Source organism: Lipotes vexillifer, unplaced genomic scaffold, assembly GCF_000442215.2.
Source record: "Lipotes vexillifer unplaced genomic scaffold, Lipotes_vexillifer_v1.1 scaffold982, whole genome shotgun sequence".
In the NCBI taxonomy this organism is placed as follows: domain Eukaryota; kingdom Metazoa; phylum Chordata; class Mammalia; order Artiodactyla; family Lipotidae; genus Lipotes; species Lipotes vexillifer.
The window spans coordinates 1,692,697-1,713,125 of NW_006789467.1; the positions used below are offsets into that span (position 1 = coordinate 1,692,697).

At 57.4% G+C, this 20,429-nt stretch overlaps 1 protein-coding gene across 1 annotated transcript in view; it reads left to right on the forward strand.

Moving 5' to 3' along the window:
- The window catches only part of LRRC75A (leucine rich repeat containing 75A), a 35,504-nt gene extending 19,911 nt beyond the window's left edge, over positions 1-15,593 (forward strand). Inside the window, 2 exon segments of the mRNA XM_007472299.1 lie at positions 5,723-5,851; positions 15,330-15,593. Of these exon segments, the coding sequence (XP_007472361.1) occupies positions 5,723-5,851; positions 15,330-15,593 (393 nt within the window).
- Positions 15,594-20,429: the final 4,836 nt, after the last annotated feature.

The following is a 20,429-nucleotide window of genomic DNA, read 5'->3' on the forward strand; positions in this document are numbered from 1 at the left end:
GTGGAGATATCTCTTTAATAGTACGTTTTCATTTCCTTTGGCTATATACCCAGAAGTGGGATTGCTGGATTGTATGGTAGTTCTGTTTTTAATTTTTTGAGGAACCTTTATACAATAAATTATTGAGGACCTCAAAGAGGTTTTCTCTCTGTGGGTCATATCTTATAAATGCTATCTGCTGCATAAGAAAACAAAAATATTTTAAAGATTTATTTATTCATTCACTGAAAGTTAATAAGCTTGCAATGTGAAAGAAATTTTTGTGAAAATAACTATATTTTCCAAAAGAAACAATATAGTGAGAAGAGTGGCATTGTTTCATAGTTGTGTGACTCCCTCTTGTGTGTGGCTGGCTTAGTAGAAGAGAGCTGGATTCTCACCCGCACTGCTGCATTGGGCGTCTTGCAGTAGGTTGTTCTGGTTGAAGTCTACAAAGAAAATGTAGCATCGTGCTGCTGTGTCATTGGAAGAGGCCCTCACAGAGGCCCTGAAAGGGTCCTGAGGACCCCCTTCACACTTTGAGAAATACTGTGAATCTCTGCTCACTTTTTGGAAAGCTGTACCCCTCACTCTTCCCACTGGAGTGAGTCCCCAAACCTGGTTCTTCAAGCTTCAGTAACATGGGAGCCCCACTTCTTCGAGGTGACACGTGCTTGCCGTTCACCCCCTTGGTCGCAGGCCAGCGACACTCTCCGTGCCAAGCTGCCCAAAGCAGTGACTCGGGCTGATGTTCCCAGGTTTTCTGATCGGGGACAGTCCACACGCACAGGTCCCAGAGATAGTACCATTTAGATTCGCAACGAGGAATCTAGGAGTCTCCTCAGTGCCTGATATTTGCAAGGCAGGCCAGCCCCTCCAAGGCCAAAGCAGTCGCCCGGGGCAGCCTGGAGGAGCCGCACATGGATTTGGTTCTTCCACCCCCCTCATTCCCCCACCCCGACGGGCAGCCAGGGCAGAGCGGAACACTGAGGTCCCTGGTGGGCAGGGTCGGTAGCACTGTCAGTGCAGGCATGACACATTTGTCCCCAGTGTGGGTGACAATGTGGGTGGCTTGGTGGGTGACACGGAGAGGACACCAAGGATGCCAGACGTGGCCCGAGGCCCTCAGGACATGTGAGGTGTCTAAAAGCCACACAAGCATTCCGGGGGCCTAGGTGGGGCCGAAGTAAAGGAATAAAGCGATAAATAAAAGTGCAGCAGCGCCTGTCAGGCCCCTATCTGGGTCTCCCTGTTGCAGCTTCTTGTAACCTGGAGCCCTGGGACCTCTGGGAGCCCCACCCCAGCTGGAATTCACAGGGCGGGCGGTGGCCATGACTCACACGTAACTTACCCAGAGCACGGGAGCAGAGCCACATCTGCCTTCCTGGGGAGACCCCCTCCCTACCCCCTCCCTTCCTCCCACCCTCTGCCCCCTCCCCAGCCACAATTCCATGACCCCAGACAACAGCAGCAGCATGGAGAGAGGGACCCACTGTCGGCAGGCTGGGCGCCCAGACTGACAGGGAGAGTGGGGACATGCAGGGCGGGACGTGGCAGGGGGGCGGGGGGCTGGGGAAGGACAGTTTACATCTTCCCACACCTGCCCCAGCGTCCTGGGTTAGCAGCTAGGGTTTTCTTGGTCCTTCCAGGATGGGATGGCCTCTACTGGCCTGGGAAGGAGGGGAGTGGGAAGACGGGGCAGGGCTGGTAGGAACCCAAGAAACCCAAGCAGCCATCCAGTCCCGAGGTTTCAAACTTCTCTGACAACAGAACTACTTTAAAAAACAAAAACAAACAAACAAAAACCCTGAAGGGCAGCCAGAGAGCTGTTCTGCGGAGAGCTGGGCCCAAAGCCTTGCTGACTCTTCTGGCCTCTCTCCTGTCATCATCAGCCCCAAGGTCTTGGGACACGGCTCAGTAACTACGAGTGTGGTCCGTTTGCCCATTTCACAGATGGGGAAACGGACCCCAAGGGGGAAGAGGTCTCTCGTCCATATATTGACAGCCTGAATGCCGCTTCCTATATTCCCAGCCTCTCCTACCACACAGAGGGCGGCGCCGGAGTCTGCACTTTGCTTGGTGACAATTAGCGTCCCCGCGTCCCCGCGTCCCCGGCACGCCCTGCTGACCGTGAGGCCGGTGTGGTCTGTGCGCCAGGCTCCCTGTCCTGCCCCGACTCCCGGGCTTTTCTAGAGAGAGAGAGGTCGTGGCTTTTGTCACCTTCTCAAATGGGCCTGGTATCCAAAAAGAGGCTAAGAACCTCTGTACGTGGCGGGGGGTGGGGGTGGGGGCGCACCGAAGGGGGAGGGGCGCTCAGCTGGTGATTCTCTTCCCTGCAGAGGCGTTACCCTGTGTTACTAGGTTTATGTCCCTCGCCCACCTGTGACGTGGGGTCACCATCCCCATTTTACATACGAGGAGGCTGAGACACAGTGACACAGGTAGCTTGCCCCGGATGCCTCCCGAGAACCTGAGGGCCCGGACAAGCAGGGTGGGGACAGGTCCACGGCAGGATTGGACCTGTCCGCACCCTGATCCGGCGCCTCCCTCACCGCGTCCACGCCAGACAGTGTCAATTATCTCCGCAGCCAGAGAACCTGGCGGCGGGCACGGCCACTGCCTCTGAGGCTCATTCCTGCCGAACAGAAACAGCTCAAGGCTGGCCCCTTGTGTCCTAGATGGCACTCGAGACCCATTTCTTCCAACAGGGAGGTGGAGGCAGAGGTCCCGGAACCATTGAGGGGGGCGGACCCCGCTAGGACCTGGACTCGCGAGGCTCCCCATGGGACAGAGAGCACGGCCCCTCCAGTTACCCCAGCAAAGCCCTTTCTCTCTTTGCTCTTAGAAATGTCAGCGGCCAAACCACAGGGCAGCATCCCCGCCCTCCAGCCTGCTTGCTGCCCAGCTCACCCCCAGGGGTAGACAAGGCAGATCCTCCCAAGACAGGCCTAGGCCCACGTGGAAGCGTAGCCCTACCATTCCTGAAATTTTTTTTTTTAACATCTTTATTACATGCAATTTATTTTTCTTTCTGTGTTACTGAGATATAATTGACTTGGCACTAAGTTTAAGGTGTATAGCATAATTACTTGACTTACAAATATTGCAAAATAATTACCACAATAAGTTTAGTTAACATTCATCACCTCATATAGTTTGAAAACATGTTTTCTTCCTTGTGATGAGAATTTTTAGAATCTACTCTCCTCACAACTCTCAAATATACCACACAGCTGTGCTAACTGTAGTCACCAGTCGTACATTCCATTCCTGAAATTCTGACGGTCAGTTAAAAACAAAGTCAGCTGCTCTGCTCTGAGCCTTAGCTTCTTTATCTGTAAATTGGGAATAACGAAGGGGGCGCACCGAAGGGGGAGGGGCGCTCAGCTGGTGATTCTCTTCCCTGCAGAGGCGTTACCCTGTGTTACTAGGTTTATGTCCCTCGCCCACCTGTGACGTGGGGTCACCATCCCCATTTTACATACGAGGAGGCTGAGACACAGTGACACAGGTAGCTTGCCCCGGATGCCTCCCGAGAACCTGAGGGCCCGGACAAGCAGGGTGGGGACAGGTCCACGGCAGGATTGGACCTGTCCGCACCCTGATCCGGCGCCTCCCTCACCGCGTCCACGCCAGACAGTGTCAATTATCTCCGCAGCCAGAGAACCTGGCGGCGGGCACGGCCACTGCCTCTGAGGCTCATTCCTGCCGAACAGAAACAGCTCAAGGCTGGCCCCTTGTGTCCTAGATGGCACTCGAGACCCATTTCTTCCAACAGGGAGGTGGAGGCAGAGGTCCCGGAACCATTGAGGGGGGCGGACCCCGCTAGGACCTGGACTCGCGAGGCTCCCCATGGGACAGAGAGCACGGCCCCTCCAGTTACCCCAGCAAAGCCCTTTCTCTCTTTGCTCTTAGAAATGTCAGCGGCCAAACCACAGGGCAGCATCCCCGCCCTCCAGCCTGCTTGCTGCCCAGCTCACCCCCAGGGGTAGACAAGGCAGATCCTCCCAAGACAGGCCTAGGCCCACGTGGAAGCGTAGCCCTACCATTCCTGAAATTTTTTTTTTTAACATCTTTATTACATGCAATTTATTTTTCTTTCTGTGTTACTGAGATATAATTGACTTGGCACTAAGTTTAAGGTGTATAGCATAATTACTTGACTTACAAATATTGCAAAATAATTACCACAATAAGTTTAGTTAACATTCATCACCTCATATAGTTTGAAAACATGTTTTCTTCCTTGTGATGAGAATTTTTAGAATCTACTCTCCTCACAACTCTCAAATATACCACACAGCTGTGCTAACTGTAGTCACCAGTCGTACATTCCATTCCTGAAATTCTGACGGTCAGTTAAAAACAAAGTCAGCTGCTCTGCTCTGAGCCTTAGCTTCTTTATCTGTAAATTGGGAATAACGAAACCCAGCCTACTTGCTTTCAGGGATTTCTAAGAATCACATGGGGGAAGGTATTTAGAAAAGTTCAGGATAACTCACTGAAGTGACAAGGGAGCAAACCCCAGCTGGGACTCACCTGTCACCACACATTCCTGTCCGCAGGTCGCTGAACCATGGCAACCCGGGCTGGGAGCCTTCCTTCTGTGGGCGGTGATGGGGCAGCTCCACATACGGCTTGGGGGCCCAGGGGACCTAGGGTGGGGCAGTCCTCAGATGGGAATGTCCTCGTTCCTTTCTGCTCTGTGCAAGGCCCCAAGCTAGGAAGGAACCACAGCTCCCGCCAAGGACAACAGAAACTGGAGAGGGGGTTTGAGAAGAGTCAGAAGCCATACCCAAGCTCTTCCACAGACAGAGGGCACAAAGTTTAGTACAACACCCTGGGGTAGAAAACCATCTTTCTTTACTTCTCTAAAGCAATTAACTCTGTTTCAAGCCCCCGCCAGCTTGGCTGGTGGGAAATTCAAGCTTAGCCGTGTCTGGGGAGCCTGCCCCTTTCCTGGGGTTGGACAAGGATCTTCGGGTCTTGTACAGTCCAGAACATTTGGAGCGAGGCCCCGGGGATTAGGACCCAGACTGGTCACTGCTCTTGGCCAAGCCCGTGGGGTCTCTTGCTGGTGGACAGGGGTCTCTGCAGATGCTCCCAGCCCTTGCCCCTCCCCAGGCTTGGGGAACCTCTGCCCCAGAGGTTTCTGCCATGGCCCCCGCCCACTCCGTGCCCCTTGCCTCTGTGCTCCCACCCCGCCTGTTACGAGGACCCCACTTGACACCCTTTCTTAGGGGGAGGGCTGGTGGGGTTTTCTTCTGGGTGCCTGGCAGCTTCTCCTTTTAACCCCACAACTCAGAGACCCAGCCCCCCAAGGCAAAGGAACACCAAGGCGGGGTCCTTCACAGAAGGAGCAGTAAAAATGACCTCAGAAGCAAAAAGAAAGCAAATAAGTATCAATACGTGGTCCTGTCACAAAGCACAGGGAGTTTTACTATCACGCCGCTTCCAAGTTTCGTCCCAGGTAGAGAAGCAGCCACCAGCGCTGTGGCCCACAACCCTTGGCCTCATCCTCGGGGGAATAGGAGAGGCAAAGGCTGGGGGGCTGTCTGGGGAGGGCCGTCTCTGCAGGGGCTTATCTGGCTCCCGGGGGAATTTCTGGAAATGCTTCCGTGTGGGATGGGAAACCTCTTTGGAGGGGTCTCCTCCCTGGCCAGGGGGTACTCTGGGCATGTTGGGCGGGGCTCCAGGGTAAGGTGGGGCCTCGCTGATCTCTGGGCATCCTTCCCTCTTGCAGGACCTAGGCATGGAGTCGACCTCGCTGGACGACGTCCTGTACCGCTACGCCAGCTTCAGGAACCTGGTGGACCCCATCACACACGACCTCATCATCAGCCTGGCACGCTACATCCACTGTCCCAAGCCGGTAGGGTGGCCGTGGTCTGAGCCAGCGAGCTCCGGGGTGTAAGGGGGGAGCTTCCTGGGGGGAGCAGCCCGGTGCCCGAGGGGGGCTGGTCAGTGCTGCCTGGGCCCCTCGTGCAGCACCTGAGGTGCCCACCCTGCCCTGAGGCCCAGCATCCACGGCGGAGGCTGCGTACCAGCACCATCAGCGCTGGCCTCGTTTGGCCCACGGGCTGCAGTAAATCTTGATTCATTGCCAACATGTAAACCTCAGAGTATTTCACACAATCCCCTTGAAAAATGGGAAGCTCCTCATTTCTACAGGCCTGGAGCTGAGTAGCCACCCCTGTTACATGGGGCCAGAGCCGCCAGGTACGGTTGTGTAGGCTGCCCCCTGCACAAAGATGTGTACACAGAGGTGGCAGGGGTCGGGGAGACAGGAGACGGCTTGGTCCAGCCCTCTCTCTGCCCAGCAGCCGGGGGCACGGGTGCAAGACTGTGCCCACCTAGAGATGGGCTTTGTCTTTGCACAAAGGCGCCGTGTGGCCCTACATGCCACTCTGTTTGCTGCAGTCCCCTCTACGCCCACTTGTCCTCCTCTCTGAGGCCAAGCGTCATTTTACGCCCACCCACTTCACTCCTGTCCACTTCCTGCCTGGCTCTGAGGCTCCGCGGGCGCTGCCCAGCCCCTCTGGGTCTGGGGGATCTGCCCCTCTTCCCGCTGGCTCCACAGTCCAGGCTGGGACCCAGGCAGGGACAGGAGGGCCAGGGCAGGGCAGCTCCACACTTGGGCTTTTCTCTCTGTTTTGGTTTCTTCTCTCCCATCCCTCAGTTTCCAGCAGCTTCCAAGAGATGCACTTCCTTGCAGCAGGAAGGAAGGGGCAGGAAGCCAGAGCAGGATGGAGGAGTGCCTGGGGCGGCCTCCACTTCACAGCAGGACCTAGGATCAGGGCGAGAGGCGGTTCCCAAGCCCACCCCACACCTGGCCCGGGCGCCCAGGGGCTGGAACCTTGCTCTGGGATGGCACCTCCATCTGGGGCTTTTGTTTAGGGCCTTCTCTCTGGCTTCTCCCTGGACTGCCTGGTGTCAAGACTTCAAGGTGGGGGGCTGGCCATGGAGGGCTGGGAGCCCGTCGGGGCAGGTGTGGGGTGGGTTGGTGGAGGGATACAGCAAGAGGGGTGCTGGGCTCAGACGTGTGACAGTAATGAGTGTCGGCGGACTGGGAGCCCCAAGGCCTGGGGTCGAGGAGCTGGTGCAGGAGCCACAGGGGACCGGCTGCAGCTGGAACCGCCCGCTTCTCATTCAGGGTATACCTGGCTCTCCTGGGGAGCTGAGACCAGGCCGTAGGAGGCCTTGTGGGTGCCAGACCCCTGCCCTTTCCAGAGCATGGATTTAGTTGCCCACAGGTGAGAGGAGTGACAGATGACAGGGCACTCAGAGCAGCTCAATAGGAGAGGACTGTTTTTTATGCCCATCTTAGAGTTGAGGAAGACGAGATACAGGTGATGAAGCGATCTGAGAAAGGTTACGGCCCAGGTGAGAACCCCAGCGTTTGGGCCCCACTGCTGGGCAGGGCAGGCCAGCGCTCAGGTGCTGGATCTCTGGGCCATCAGTGCTCCATGGGGCTCGCAAGACCTGGGCTGGGCTGGGGAGGAGGGGCCTGTTTGGGGGCAGTTCCAGTGCCCCCCTCCCTCCACGCAGGCGGGTCTGCAGGTGGCCAACTGCCCATGTCGACCCCAGGAAACAGGACAGGGCTAAGGGGCTGCGGGCTGAGGCCAAGGGGTCCTGCACTGCCATCTGTCCTCTCCACTGGGGAGGGCTACAGGGCCATTCATAGGTGGTTTTGCTCAGCCTCCTACATCAAATTACCATTGACTGGGTGGCTAATAAACAACAGACACTTATCTCTCACAGTTCTGGAGCCTGGAGGGCTGAGATCAGGGTGCCGGCCCGGACAGGTTCTGGTGAGGATGCTCTTTGTGGTTTGCAGATGGCCACCTACTCCTTGTGGCCTCACGTGGCAGAAATGAGGTGAGCTAGCTCTCTGGTCTCTTCCGATAACCCTTGTGGCCTCATCCAATCCTAATCACCTCCCAAAGGCCCTCCCTCCAGACACCATCACGTTGGGATTGGGGTTCAACATATGAACTGGGGGCGGAGGGGGGACAAACATCCCGTCCATCGCACAGGTGTAACCTTCTCAGGTCACTTAATTAGCTGAACTTTGTTTTCCTCAACTCGAATGTGGACATAGCCATACCCTCCCCTATAAAGCTGTTTTGAGAGCTCAGTGAGATGATTTATAGGAAGCATGGTGTGTGCCTTGCACGGCTGAGAGCCTCATGCCCAGAAGCTGAGGTGTAACCAGTCTGTGGGCACTGACCACGTGCCAGGCAGGGTGCTCAGACTTAGCAGGTCAGTTGTGGGACACAGAAGCAAGAAAGTCATGGCCTCAGGCCCAGCCGCTCTGGACTAAGGGTCTTGGAAGTCAACAGGCTGATCGCCAACCCAGATTTCCAGAGGCAGCCAGAGTGGGGTCCACCCTGCTGGAGGCCTAGGGCCTGGCCAGTCCCCTACCCGTACCCAAGGCCACCTGGCAGGAGAGGCCCTCTGGAAGGACCCTCCCAGCTGAGGTTGAGGTATGGGTGGGAGATCCTGGCCCTGGGGTCCCCAAGCTGATGATGGGGGCGGCCTCTGCACACACACACACCCACCCCCATGTGAACTGGCTCAGGGCTAGCCAGGCCTTGCTGCTCGGACCTCTTTCATCTGAGAATTTCAGATCTGCCCAAGTGTGTGCCAAGAGGCTGTAGACAAAAGGGGTGGGGCGGGGTCTCCCTTAGCTGTGAGATGGGACAAAGAAAGTAGCCCTTTCTGGTCCAACTCCTGGTGAAGCATCCACAAGACAAATAATCCTTCCCACTGCTAAGAGGACCACCTCGAATGGGTCCTGTCTATTTTCTCAACCTACCAGAAACCCCCTCCTGTACCCCAGCAGGGTGTGGGCCGAGACCCTAGAAAGGGCTGGGTCTGTGCCTGCCCGCAGAACGGGGAAGAGGCAGAACCCCATCCCGCCCCTGACTGGGTATTGGTGAATCCCAAGTCTGTATCTGCAGCCTGGCTTTAGACTCAAAAGCCTCCCCGCTCCCGGACATTTCCGCCTGGGTGTCCCTAAATCACCCAGAACAAATCCCCCTATCAGCGCGGATCATGTAGCGGGAAGTTTTAGGGACTCCTTCCTTCCCATCCAGCACGTCTGTTCCATCATGTCCACCATCAGGCTTCCCACCAGCAGACACTAAAATGAGGGTGTATGCGCAGTGATTTGTCGAGGAGCTCTCCCAGAGCCACCTTGTGTTGTTTTTCTTCTTTTATATTTTATTGTATTTTCTGTTGCTGCATAGCAAGTCACCCCAAAGCATGGTGGCTTAAAACAACAGACATTCACCATTGATCCATCTCTGCGGGTCAGGAACTCAGGAGCAGCACAGGCGGGGGGTTCTAGTTAGGGGCTGAGGACATCGGCCCAGGCTGCGAGTCCTGGTGGCTCGATGGGGACTGGCAGGGTAGCATACCCCATGGCTGCTGGTGGGAAGCCTCAGCTCCGAGCCCCGTGGCCGGTCCACAGGACTGCTTGAGCTTCCTCACATCAGGGCAGCTGGCTCAACCCCAGAGGGGGTGATCCCCGAGCGCCAGGGAGAAGCACCGTGTCTTCTGTGAGCCAGCCTCAGACGCCACATACTGTCCCTGCTGCCCTAACGCTGCCCTAACGCAGGGTGGAAGGAGGCTGTACCCTGCCAGGAGGCCAGCATCCGTGGGGGCCGACTTGGAGGCTGGCTAAAGCACGGCGAGAGTGAGAAGAGTTAATCCTGGGCCTTTCTCTGCTGCCCTCTGACCTCCCTCCCATTAGCTGAGTCGCACTGACAGCCAGGAGCAGGTGGGCCGGGTGGTGCCGTCTGTAAGAGCTCAGCCTTCCCAGCACAGAGAGCGGGGTGGGGAGTGAACAAAAAACCCAGCACAGTCTCCGGATCTGGAGCAGCGTCCAGGGTGCAGTAGACAGGGCAGTCGTGTCTGATGACTGAGTGAGGAAGCCTTGGGTGCAGAGCGGTCGGGGCTGTGCTTGCTGCAGTTCTTGGGGTGGGGAGTTGAAGACGGCAGGGGGCGTCGGAGGGACACGGTGACCCGGCCCGGAGGGGCCTGCAGGTCTGCCATGGGCCTCTCTCCTGACGGGTCAGTGAGTCCCTCAGGCAGGGTCTTCTCCGAGGCCCGCGGTCAGCGGCGCTGGGCCGGTGCCCAGTGTACGCGACTTGCGCCACAGCCCCTCCCCCTCCTTCCTTCTCCACGGTGGGAGGGAAAGCTGCAGATTCCGCAGCCTGCCTTGCAGCCTCCTCTGTTGCAAGCAACAGAAGCCCCCGCGGCCTGCCTCGAGCCAGGAAGAGGACTTATCCTTCCCGGTGGCAGCCAAGCTTGAAAGAGGCACTAGAACCCCAAACAGCACAGACACCTGCCCCCCTCCCTCTGCTCTACCCGGCCTCACTCCCCGCCCCCCGTACCCACACCTTATGGCTGCCCGGGGCTCCTGAGTTGACTTGTCAGTGTTCAGCCCCCGAGGAGTCTTGTCCCAAGTCGGGAATCCCCCAGGGTCCGCCTCTGGACCGGTCAGCTGTGGCTTGGGAGTGGGGTGTGGTCCCACAAAAGCGCTGCTGGGCCCCGCGGCTTTCCCAATAAAGGGAGAGGGGCCAGCATCCTCCTTCCTCCCCTTCCTTCCTGGTCCTCCACGCTGGGCGCCTCCTGCTTAGTCCTCTTCCTGCAGGAGGAGGCCTGGAGGGGGCTTCCGAAAGCGATGGAGTTGGGAAAACATAGGTGGGCTTGCTTGAGGCTTTTCTGGTTTGCAAACGATAGAACCAACCTTCGCAAAAGCTTCATCCCTCAAGGGCAGAGCAGAGCCCAGCCCCAGAGCGGCTGCGGGGTTTGGATCCTGAAGCCATCCTACACGTCGAGTGGCCTGCCACCCCCTCCACTTCTTGGTGCCTCGGTTCCCGCATTTGTCAAGCGGGATTATAGGGGCCCCCGTTTCATGGGATGGCTATGAGTTAGTGCCCAGCATATATAGTAGGTAATATAACTCGGTAAAGGTTAGCTGTGTTTCTTTAGTCCAGGCAAGCGGAGGGGCTCTCACTTCGGAGGACATTGGCTCACGTTTGGTCTCAGGTCCGCTGTTAAGTGACCACATCTTCCGTCCCTGTTTAGTAAATGAGGAAACAGGCTCAGGTTGGGGGCCTCGCCCTGCGCGCGGCTGCCCCCTGGTGGCAGTGTTGGCGCACTGCGGCGGCTGCTTTGCCGCCTCTTTTCCCGGTTCTTCCTTCCGGGCCTGGAGGGCGGAGGGAGAGTCTGTGGCCCCCGATTTTGGAAGCCCTGCGGGAGGTTAGGTTTAGGACCAGGAGCTCATTCCTCGGCTTTGGAACGGGTGCTGTGGGAGACTGGCCACGTTCTGTCCCGGGTGGTCGCAGGGGTGATGCCGGGCAGACCACCACACCCCACCCGCTGGTCCTTCTTGTCTTTCAAGTGTGTCCACCTGGCAGCACAGGAGAATAACCGGGGGAGCTTTTAAAAGTCCCCATGTCCGAGCTGCCCACCCATCGCTGCGAGGTGGCCCAGGCAGCAGTGTTGTCTGAAGCTCTGGGCGATTCCAGCATGCAGGGGTCCTGGGTGCAGACCCTCAGCTCGAGATGTGCCGGCCCCTCCCCCTTCTCCCTTTGGCCTCCAAAGTTGGCCTTCACCCCGGCCAGCACCGTGACCCTTGGGATACGTTCCAGGACTTTCATGGGATGCCTGAAACTGCAGATAGCACCAAACCCTAAAAACACTGTTTTTCCTATACTAAAGGGCAGGTAACATACACAGCGAGAATGCACTGTACAAAGGGACGATTTATGTCCCAGGTGGGAAGGAGTGGGACAGCACACAACTTCATGACGCTACTCAGAATGGCGCACAATTGTAAACTTCTGAGTTTATTTCTGGAAGTTTCCACTTAATATTTTCGGACCGAGGTTGACCACAGGTAACCTGAAACCTTGGAGGGCCAAACAGCAGATGGTGGGCGGGGGGACAGCACTAACAGAGTGATGATGATAATGGTAATAATCAAGCCAGCCTTCACTGAGCGGCCACTCTGTGCCAGGCACCCTGCTGGGCACTGGCCCCTGGCTCATGGTTGACCTCACCACATCGCGTTGCTGTCTGTAAGTGGATTTGCAGTCGTGCCTGGTACTTCCTGGCCTTGGCCCTTGGCGCTGGACCACCTGGTGGGAGCACACGCTCTGGGCCACTCAGTCTCCCAGGCCTCGGGGACTCTTCGTCGAATCGACTCCCCTTGGGACAGAGTTGGAGCCTCTGAAATCTCTCTGCTGCATCCTTTAACCCAGCATATTTGTTTGCTGGGGCTGCTGTGACAAAAATACCACTTAAACAACAGAAATGTATTTTCTCACAGTTCTGGAGGCTGGAAGTCCGAGATCAAGGCGTCAGCAGGGTTGGTTTCTTCCGAGGCGTCTCTCCTTGGCGTGTAGACGGCCGTCTTCTCCCTGTGTGCTCATATGGTCTCCCCTCTGTACATGTCTGTGTCCTGATCTCGTCTCATGAGGACACCAGTCGTATAGGATTAGGGCCCACCGCAGTGATCTCATTTTACCTTAATTACTCTTTAGAGGCCCAATTTCCAAATACAGCCACATTCTGAGGTATTGGGGATTAGGACTTCAATTTAAGAACTTGGCAGAGGGACACAATTCAGGCCATAACACCGAGGGTCTCAAGGTCAAATGCTGATGGGCCAGACAGGTAACGAAGATGAATGAACTGGGCCGGGAACCACTTGGCGCCTCATTCTTTTATTTTCCCACCGTTGACGTGGGCAGAAGAGACGTGGTGAAGTATTTCACTGTCCCCTTTGCTGTGTGGAATACGCGAGCAAGGACGTTTGCTTGTGGTTGAATCCCCAGCTTCTAGAGCAAGTGCCCGGCACCTAGGAGGTACCCAGCGGGTATTTGTCAGGCGAGCGAGTGAGCAGGATAAGATGGCCCTGGGCATCGGGGAGCGGCAGGGACCGTGGCGACCCTGGCGACCCTGACTAAGGGGTCAACTGTCAGATCACCTGGAATCCAGACGTCTATAGAAATCTCAGGTTTTTCAAATAGCAACGAATTCACAGAAACTAAAACCATCGTGCAGATGAGTTTGCAACCCCTGCTCCCTGATCAGGGCGGCCACCTTGGGCCCGCACAGCAGGCCTCCCCAGCTCGGCCTGGGGTCCATGCTGGTCCCGCAGAGGCAGGAAGCTGGAGGTGGGGGCCTGGGCTCCCTGCCTGCTCCATCGACTCAGGGACCTGTGGCTTCCTCTGCAGGAGGGCGATGCCCTGGGCGCCATGGAGAAGCTGTGCCGGCAGCTGACCTACCACCTCAGCCCCCATTCCCAGTGGAGGCGCCATCGCGGGCTGGTCAAGAGGAAGCCACAGGCCTGGTGAGTCGCGGTCACCCGAGGCGGGTCTCCCCCACCGCCGCCCAGCCGCCTCCTACAAGGACAGCTCAAAGCCAGCTGTGCTGGGCCGGGCGTTGGGGGGACAGCACTCCGTCCCAGGCCCGTGGGGGGAGGGCAAGAGCTGCTTGGAGAAGGTGAAGTGAAGGGCTGGGGGCCGGGGAAAGTGGCAGGCAGGGTGGGCATTCCAGGTGGGCAGGAGCCCTGGGAGATGCTGGCGGCTGGGCCCCGCTCTGTGTGGTGGGATCTGGGGGTGCGCCCCCGTTCTGATGCTGGGGGAGGGGGACAAGAGGAGTTTCTGATCCTGGTGCGCTGAATGCGGGCACTCGCCCCACCCCCTCCCCCCAGCCTTCCTGATGTCTCCCGGGGGACCCAGACCCCAGCCTTTTCCCTGGCGTACAGCAGTGAGGACCCTCAGGGTTCGTGTGGCCCCCTGCACCCTGGGGGCAGAGGGGACACTGGGACACAGGACCTGGGGGCCAGAACAGCACCGCAGAAAGAAGCAGAGGGGAACTGCTTGCAAATCACGGAGCAGAGTGGCCGGTGTCCCGAAGGCTCTGGCAGGGCCCTGCTGGCGCGCAGGCTCCTCCGGGTCCCACAGACGGGAGGGGAAGGCCAGCCCCCTCGCTGAGCAGAAGAGCTCTGGGCCCCCTTCCCTTCTTCTGGACACCACCCCCCGCCCCCCAAGGCAGGAGAGGAGATGGATCCTCAAGGGCCCTTCCCTGGTGGAGGAAGTCACCAGAGGGGGCGCCAGGTGGGCTGAGGGCAGGGACCAAATGCGGGGACAGGGCAGTTCTGTCTGCTTGTGCGCTAGTTCTGGAGGAGGGAATGCAGGAGGGTACACGCTCTGCTGGGACCCAGGGGCCTCCTGTCTCCCCGGCACACAGGGTGCTCAGTCCATTCTTTGTTCAGAAGCCTTACTCTGCTCGGACGCCTCCCCGTCGCGCTGACTGAAACCCACTCAGGCCCAAGTGATGGTCCCCCGCCCACCCCCGCCCACACACTGGCCTTCCTGCTGGTTCACAGACACGCTGAGCTCTACCAGCCTCAGGGCCTTTGCACTTGTGTTCCCTCCGCCGGGACTCTTACCGAGCTCTTCCCTTGGCCTGTTTTTTCTCCTAAGAGGCCGACAAGGAAGCCCAAGCTGTGATCCCAGGGCTGCTGATGGTAACAGGTGCTGAGCCCCCTCCAACTCCCTGTCCTTCCCAGGGTTGGAGCCTCGGGGCTCGCCTGGGGTATCTGGAAGCTGGGAGATCTGGGCCCCCAAGCAAGGGAGCGGGTGAGAAAGAAGAGCAAGGGGTGGTGGGCGGTAGGGAATGGAAGGGGGTGGACAGCAGCCCACACCAGGCTCGGGGCCCCTGCGCCCTCCCCCACCTGCCATCCCGAGGGCCCCCCCAAGGACCCTCTGTCTGGCAGGGAAGATGGTCTTAAAGGAGGGGCTTCCGAGATCTGTGGCACTCGTGGGGGAGCAGGGAGCTCGGCCGTTCGCCGCCCTCCTGCACAGGGCGCCGTTCTGACTGCGTTTATTATTTCACATGACAACCCTGTGGTACCCAGTTGGCTTCATTTCTCAGGCAAATAACAGAGGCGCAGAGGTTAAGGAACTAACTAAAGGTCGCATGAGGGACGAAGCCCGCCTGCCGCAACTAAAGATCCTGCGTGCCGCAACTAAGACCCGGTGCAGCCAAAATAAAAAATTAAAAAAATAAAAAAAGTAGGAAGGAAGGAGTCCAGTGCAGACCCCGGCGTTGGCCCCAGAATGTCCCCTTAGTCACTGCAGAAACACTTGGGCCTTGCCCTGTGATCCCCAGGCTCTGCCCGCTGGGCAGCCAGGCTGAGATGTGGGCAGTGCAAGGGGACCGGGGCCCCTGGTCTCTGCCCTGTGGGCAGAGGGCTGAGTGGAGGCTGCCTCCGGAGAAAAGCCTGTCCCACCCGCTTGAACCCTGCTGTCTCATCTCCCCTTCAGCCTCAAGGCAGTCTTGGCCGGGAGCCCTCCGGACAACACAGTGGACCTGTCTGGCATCCCGCTGACCCCCCGTGACCTGGAGCGGGTGACCGGCTACCTGCAGCGCTGCGGGGAGCAGGTGGATAGTGTGGAGCTGGGCTTCACGGGCCTCACGGACGACATGGTCCTGCAGCTGCTGCCGGCACTCAGCACGCTGCCCCGGCTGACCACGCTGGCCCTCAACGGCAACCGGCTGACACGGGCCCTGCTGCGCGACCTCACTGACGCCCTGAAGGACCCCAGTAAGTTCCCCAGCGTCACGTGGATCGACCTGGGCAACAACGTGGACATCTTTTCACTGCCCCAGCCCTTCCTGCTCAGCCTGCGCAAGCGCTCCCCCAAGCAGGGCCACCTGCCCACCATCCTGGAGCTGGGCGAGGGCCCGGGCAGTGGGGACGAGGCCCGGGACGAGACTGTGGGCCAGGAGGACCCTGGAGGGGACCAGGAGGGCAGGGAGACTACAGGTGCATCTCAGACGTGACAGGGAGGGGGGGGCCTCTCCAGGGAGTCCTGCTGGGGTAGGATGGCCGAGGCAGGGCAGGCGTTCCCAGCGGGGTCGCGGGCCACCATCCAGAATGGGCCTGGCAGCACCTCCCCCTGACCCAGGAAGCCAGATGGTAGCATCTAGGAAAGGACTGTAATTCCTCTCTGGTCCTCTCCATCACCCCTTTGTCAATCCACATCTGCCTTTTGGCTCCTGAGCAGTCATCCCTGGCTCAAGAGGAACCAACCCTCAGCTTCCCAACTTGTGGGTGCCGTGTAGGGGCTGGAGATGCTGGAGACTTGAGTTAATGTGAACGAAGTGTAGTGGGGGCTCTACATCTAACCCGGGATTTTCCAGTCCTGAATTACAAATATCCAGTTGCTGGATGTGCCCCTGATTAAGGCAGGTCGGGATCTCTAGCTCCTGGCTGAAGGTTGGGGTAGGGGACTGGCTGCTGGAGACCCCAGGAGCCTCATCCCCATCTGGACTGAGGAGTGTCTGCCTCCTCCTTGTGGCGCCCAGGCTCCTTGGGACCAACTTCCCGGTCTCAGCCTCCATTTACAAGGCTCACCCTTCAGCCTGTGACCCCAGAGGCCTAGCCACGGGACCAGCCACCCCCCTATACCCTTCAATATTTAGGACATCCTAGAAGTCTGGGGCAGACAGTGCATGCCACTCAGAAACCGCACAGCATCTCCGCAGACTAGTGGAACTCCACATACGTCAGTGTTCCTAGGGTACAGGCTAGAGTGAACCTTGGGAAAAGGGTCATAAGGACCCTTTTCCCATAAAATCCCTCCCCATGGAGTCCCTGAAGTAATCCTTGCTACTTTGAGCACATTCCTGAAAACCCAGGACCACAAAGATGAGGTGCCTCCAAGCAAGACAACTGGGAGAAGGCGAAAAAAAATAAACCGGAGTTTCCCAAGGGGAGAAAGCCAAGGTTTTCACCCTACCTTCCCCTTACCCAAGGCCTTCGGGTTAAAGTCGTCCCTTTCAGGCACAATTAGCAAGTCAGGGAGATTGGGAACCAATCATTCTTGAGCTAGAGAAAATCATTCTGGGTGTTGGTGAACCAGACAGAGCCCCTCAGGCAAACAGCAGAGGGCTAGGGAAGCACAGCCTGACATGCCTCCAGCCTCAAGCCAGGTAGCGTAGCCAAGACCTCGGAAGGTGGCAAGATGGGGGTGGGTGAAGAGCCAGACAGTGGGACCTTGCCTGCTGCTGTCTGGGCAGGTGTGGGGTAGGGCTTCAGGAGCTAGAGGGAGGCTATGCAAAAGGGCAGACAGAGCCCAGAGGGGCAGGGACTGGACTCACGTGTTACAGCTGCCTTAAAATGCTTTGGGATTTTTGCCCCAAGTCTCAAGAGGGGAGAACAGCTTAGACCTACCTAAAGGGAAGGTGACAAGTACTAATACCTGGACCGCTAATATTTGTCAGCAGTGATCAAACTGGACTTTTTCTTCATATACACGTTTTTAAGAACCAATACCAAAGACCATATTTTTATTACACTGTTGATGGTTAACTGCATGGAGATACAAATTTCAGCAAGTTTCCAGTTCAAAAACCTCAGGCTCTCACCCAAGAACACACTTATACAATATTTAAAAGTACAAAAGCTCCTTTTGGTTAAGGGACGATACAAGAAAACTCATGAATTTAGTGACATCAGAAGTGCCAGTCCACGGTCCCATTTCTTGGCTCTCATTGGTTAAGAATGTCCCTCTGATACTGAGCACAAGGTGAGTGTTTCTACACCAAATGTGGGAGGCCTAGGTTTTCAGGGCCCAAGTTGACGGCTGCCCCTGCCACAGCACAGCCTGCAAGGAAACGAATTATCAGTTAATCTTACTTTATATTCCAAGAACAGTCATTCACAGCCTAAAAGATATCTTCAGAAAACCGTAGGTTCACCACCACACAATCTGCCGGTAATTCCAGCTTTTTTAGGTGATTTCATCATTTGATATCCTTTTCTGCAAATCCATTTCAACAAAACTAGCTGCTTATCCATTCTACCGTGGAGGTGCTCATTGTGTAGACCAGACCTTACCTCTTCTTGGGCTGGGGTACTGCTGCCACTGCCGCCCGCTTTAGAGCTCCGCTGCGCCGATCCCACTCTTCAGTGCTCAAAACCTGGCGGGATGAATGAGGCACCCATGGACAGACAGTAGATGCCAAAAGCAACTGGAGGCAGTTCCCATTGTCTTAACCTCCGTTCAGTCACGTTATTGCAAACAGACCTAAGGCTGTCCATTTTCAGAGCATCTCAGAGCAGATAAGCAGTTTGCTCAGGACTATACAGCCATGACATCAAAAGGAACTCCTGGGCTCACTCTGCAGTCTGGTGCAGACATCACGAACCAAAATCATTCAGATATTTTCTCAATAATGCTCAAGGGCTGCACCGACACAAAGTACTCGGTCAGCCGGACAACACTGCCAATATCTGGTCCAGTAGCAACTTCACATGAATCAACAGCTAGGCGTCCTCAACCACGAACTTCTCCAGAGCCCAAAGCTAGCTTACCTCGGAGCAGGCCAATGCTTGGGCTCCCATACGGTGATCACGCGCTGGCCAACCTTCACTAACTTGCAACCTGGATGAAGACAGATTATGGGTCACAGTCCAGACCAGCTTACTCCTGAGCACCAGCTACTGGTGAGGATGCGAGACTGCAGTCAGCCAGGAACTGGTATCGTCAGTTATCGCTTCTGACGGCACTTCCTATTAGTGATTTCATCAGAGCAGCCAAGCACCTCACCACAGTACCGCCCCAGAGACCTGGGCTTCGGCTAAAACCGCCTTAAGGCATCCGTTTCTGAATACAGATGCGGTTTAGACATAACTAGGGGCCGCAACCTCCTAACCGTTGCAGTTATGCAACGAGGCAGCGCATAATTACGTCAAATGCATGAAAGCAACAACAGGGATAAGACACCAGGCAGTTATCAGTGCATTTAAGGTTGCAAGACCGACACGGCTAAGTTACAATACGTATTAATCCTTACCCAGACTGGTTCTTAACCTCGGGTAGGGATGCTGCTCCCCTCTCCAAAAGCGGGTGTGTCTGCCCTCTGAAACAAAGATTAGGGCGTGCATTTAGGGCAGACTCGGGCAGCTACAGTAACCTAAAGCATCAGGTGTCAGCGACTGCGGTCGGATGGGCGTAGAAATCGTCAGTCCTCGCGTCTGACGGCACTTGCTACGGAATCATCAGGATAGCCGAGCAAGCCTCCCTTGCGGCCCCACTACGAACGTCGTTCCGCGCCCTAGGGTGCAGGCAGCCCCGCTTACCTAGTTCTCTCGGGGGGTGCTCACTCCCAGCGGCGAGCCCGGGGTCAGGGGTCCCGAGACGGCGGCTGCCCGGCCAGACGAAGACGCACGCGGTCCTCGGGCCTCGGCCCCCAAACTCGGACACAAGGCCACGGCGCCCGCCCTGATGCCCGCGTGGATGCAGCCGCCCGCCGCCCTCCAGTTAGGCTCCCCGAGGATATCGTTCGAAAAATTAGAAGAGCTCTGGGGCTTCCCTGGTGGCGCAGTGGTTGAGAGTCCGCCTGCCGATGCAGGGGATACGGGTTCGTGCCCCGGTCCGGGAGGATCCCACATGCCGCGGAGCGGCTGGGCCCGTGAGCCATGGCCGCTGAGCTTATGCTCCGCAACGGGAGAGGCCACAGTGGTGAGAGGCCCGCGTACCGCAAAAAAAAAAAGAAAAGAAAAGAAAAGAAAAGCTCTGGTTCCCTCGCCCTTGCTGCCCGCAGATCGGCCTAGACAAACTCACCACCAGCCACCCGACACCTACAGTGGAAAGGCCCCACAACCCCCGTCCCAGCCTCTTAAGCAGTCGGAACATTCCACCCCTCACAGAAGGGAGGGGGATTATGGCAAAAGACTCACGGAACTTCCCGCCCGTTTAATGGTGCAGGCGCCGCCCCTGGACTCCCCCCTCCTGCAGAGCCCATGGTCTCTTCCGAGGCCGTGGAATTCTGGGGCACAGGGGCACAGCGAGCCCCAGCGCGCGTGCGCAGGTCCAGTGCGCCGCCGCCGTTAAGAGACTTTCCCGCCGCCCCGCCGCCTCTCTGCTGGGTGGTCCAGAGCGAAGAGTCAGCCGTCATGAGCTTCCGGTTGCTCCTCTGGAAGGTGGGGCGACCGAGGCCACGGACGGCGGTTCTACGCATCACGTGCGATCACGCCCTTGAAACCCTGCAGAGCCTGGGCGCGCAGCAAGTGTGCACACACCGTAGCTGCTTCTGGCCCCGGGGGCGGTGCCGTCTGCTCTCCCTGCAAGAGCCTCTCCAGCCCCCTGCGCTGCGACCCCCCCTCGTCAGTCTCCTTCCTCCGTCCCCTCTCCCTCGGGACTCCTCCAGCTGTGCCCCGTCTCACCAGCGGCGAAACCTCCCTCCGTCCCAGCGTGGGAACAGGCTCGGCTCTTGCCACTTAAAAAACATTCAACCCGTGCACGCGCGTCTTACGAACACACATTACCCTAAGGGTGAAAACTGGAAAAGCGGTAGTGAGACATAGGTTTTTGAGCTGGTTTTAGAAATAAGAGTAGCATTTTAATGGAGGGAGG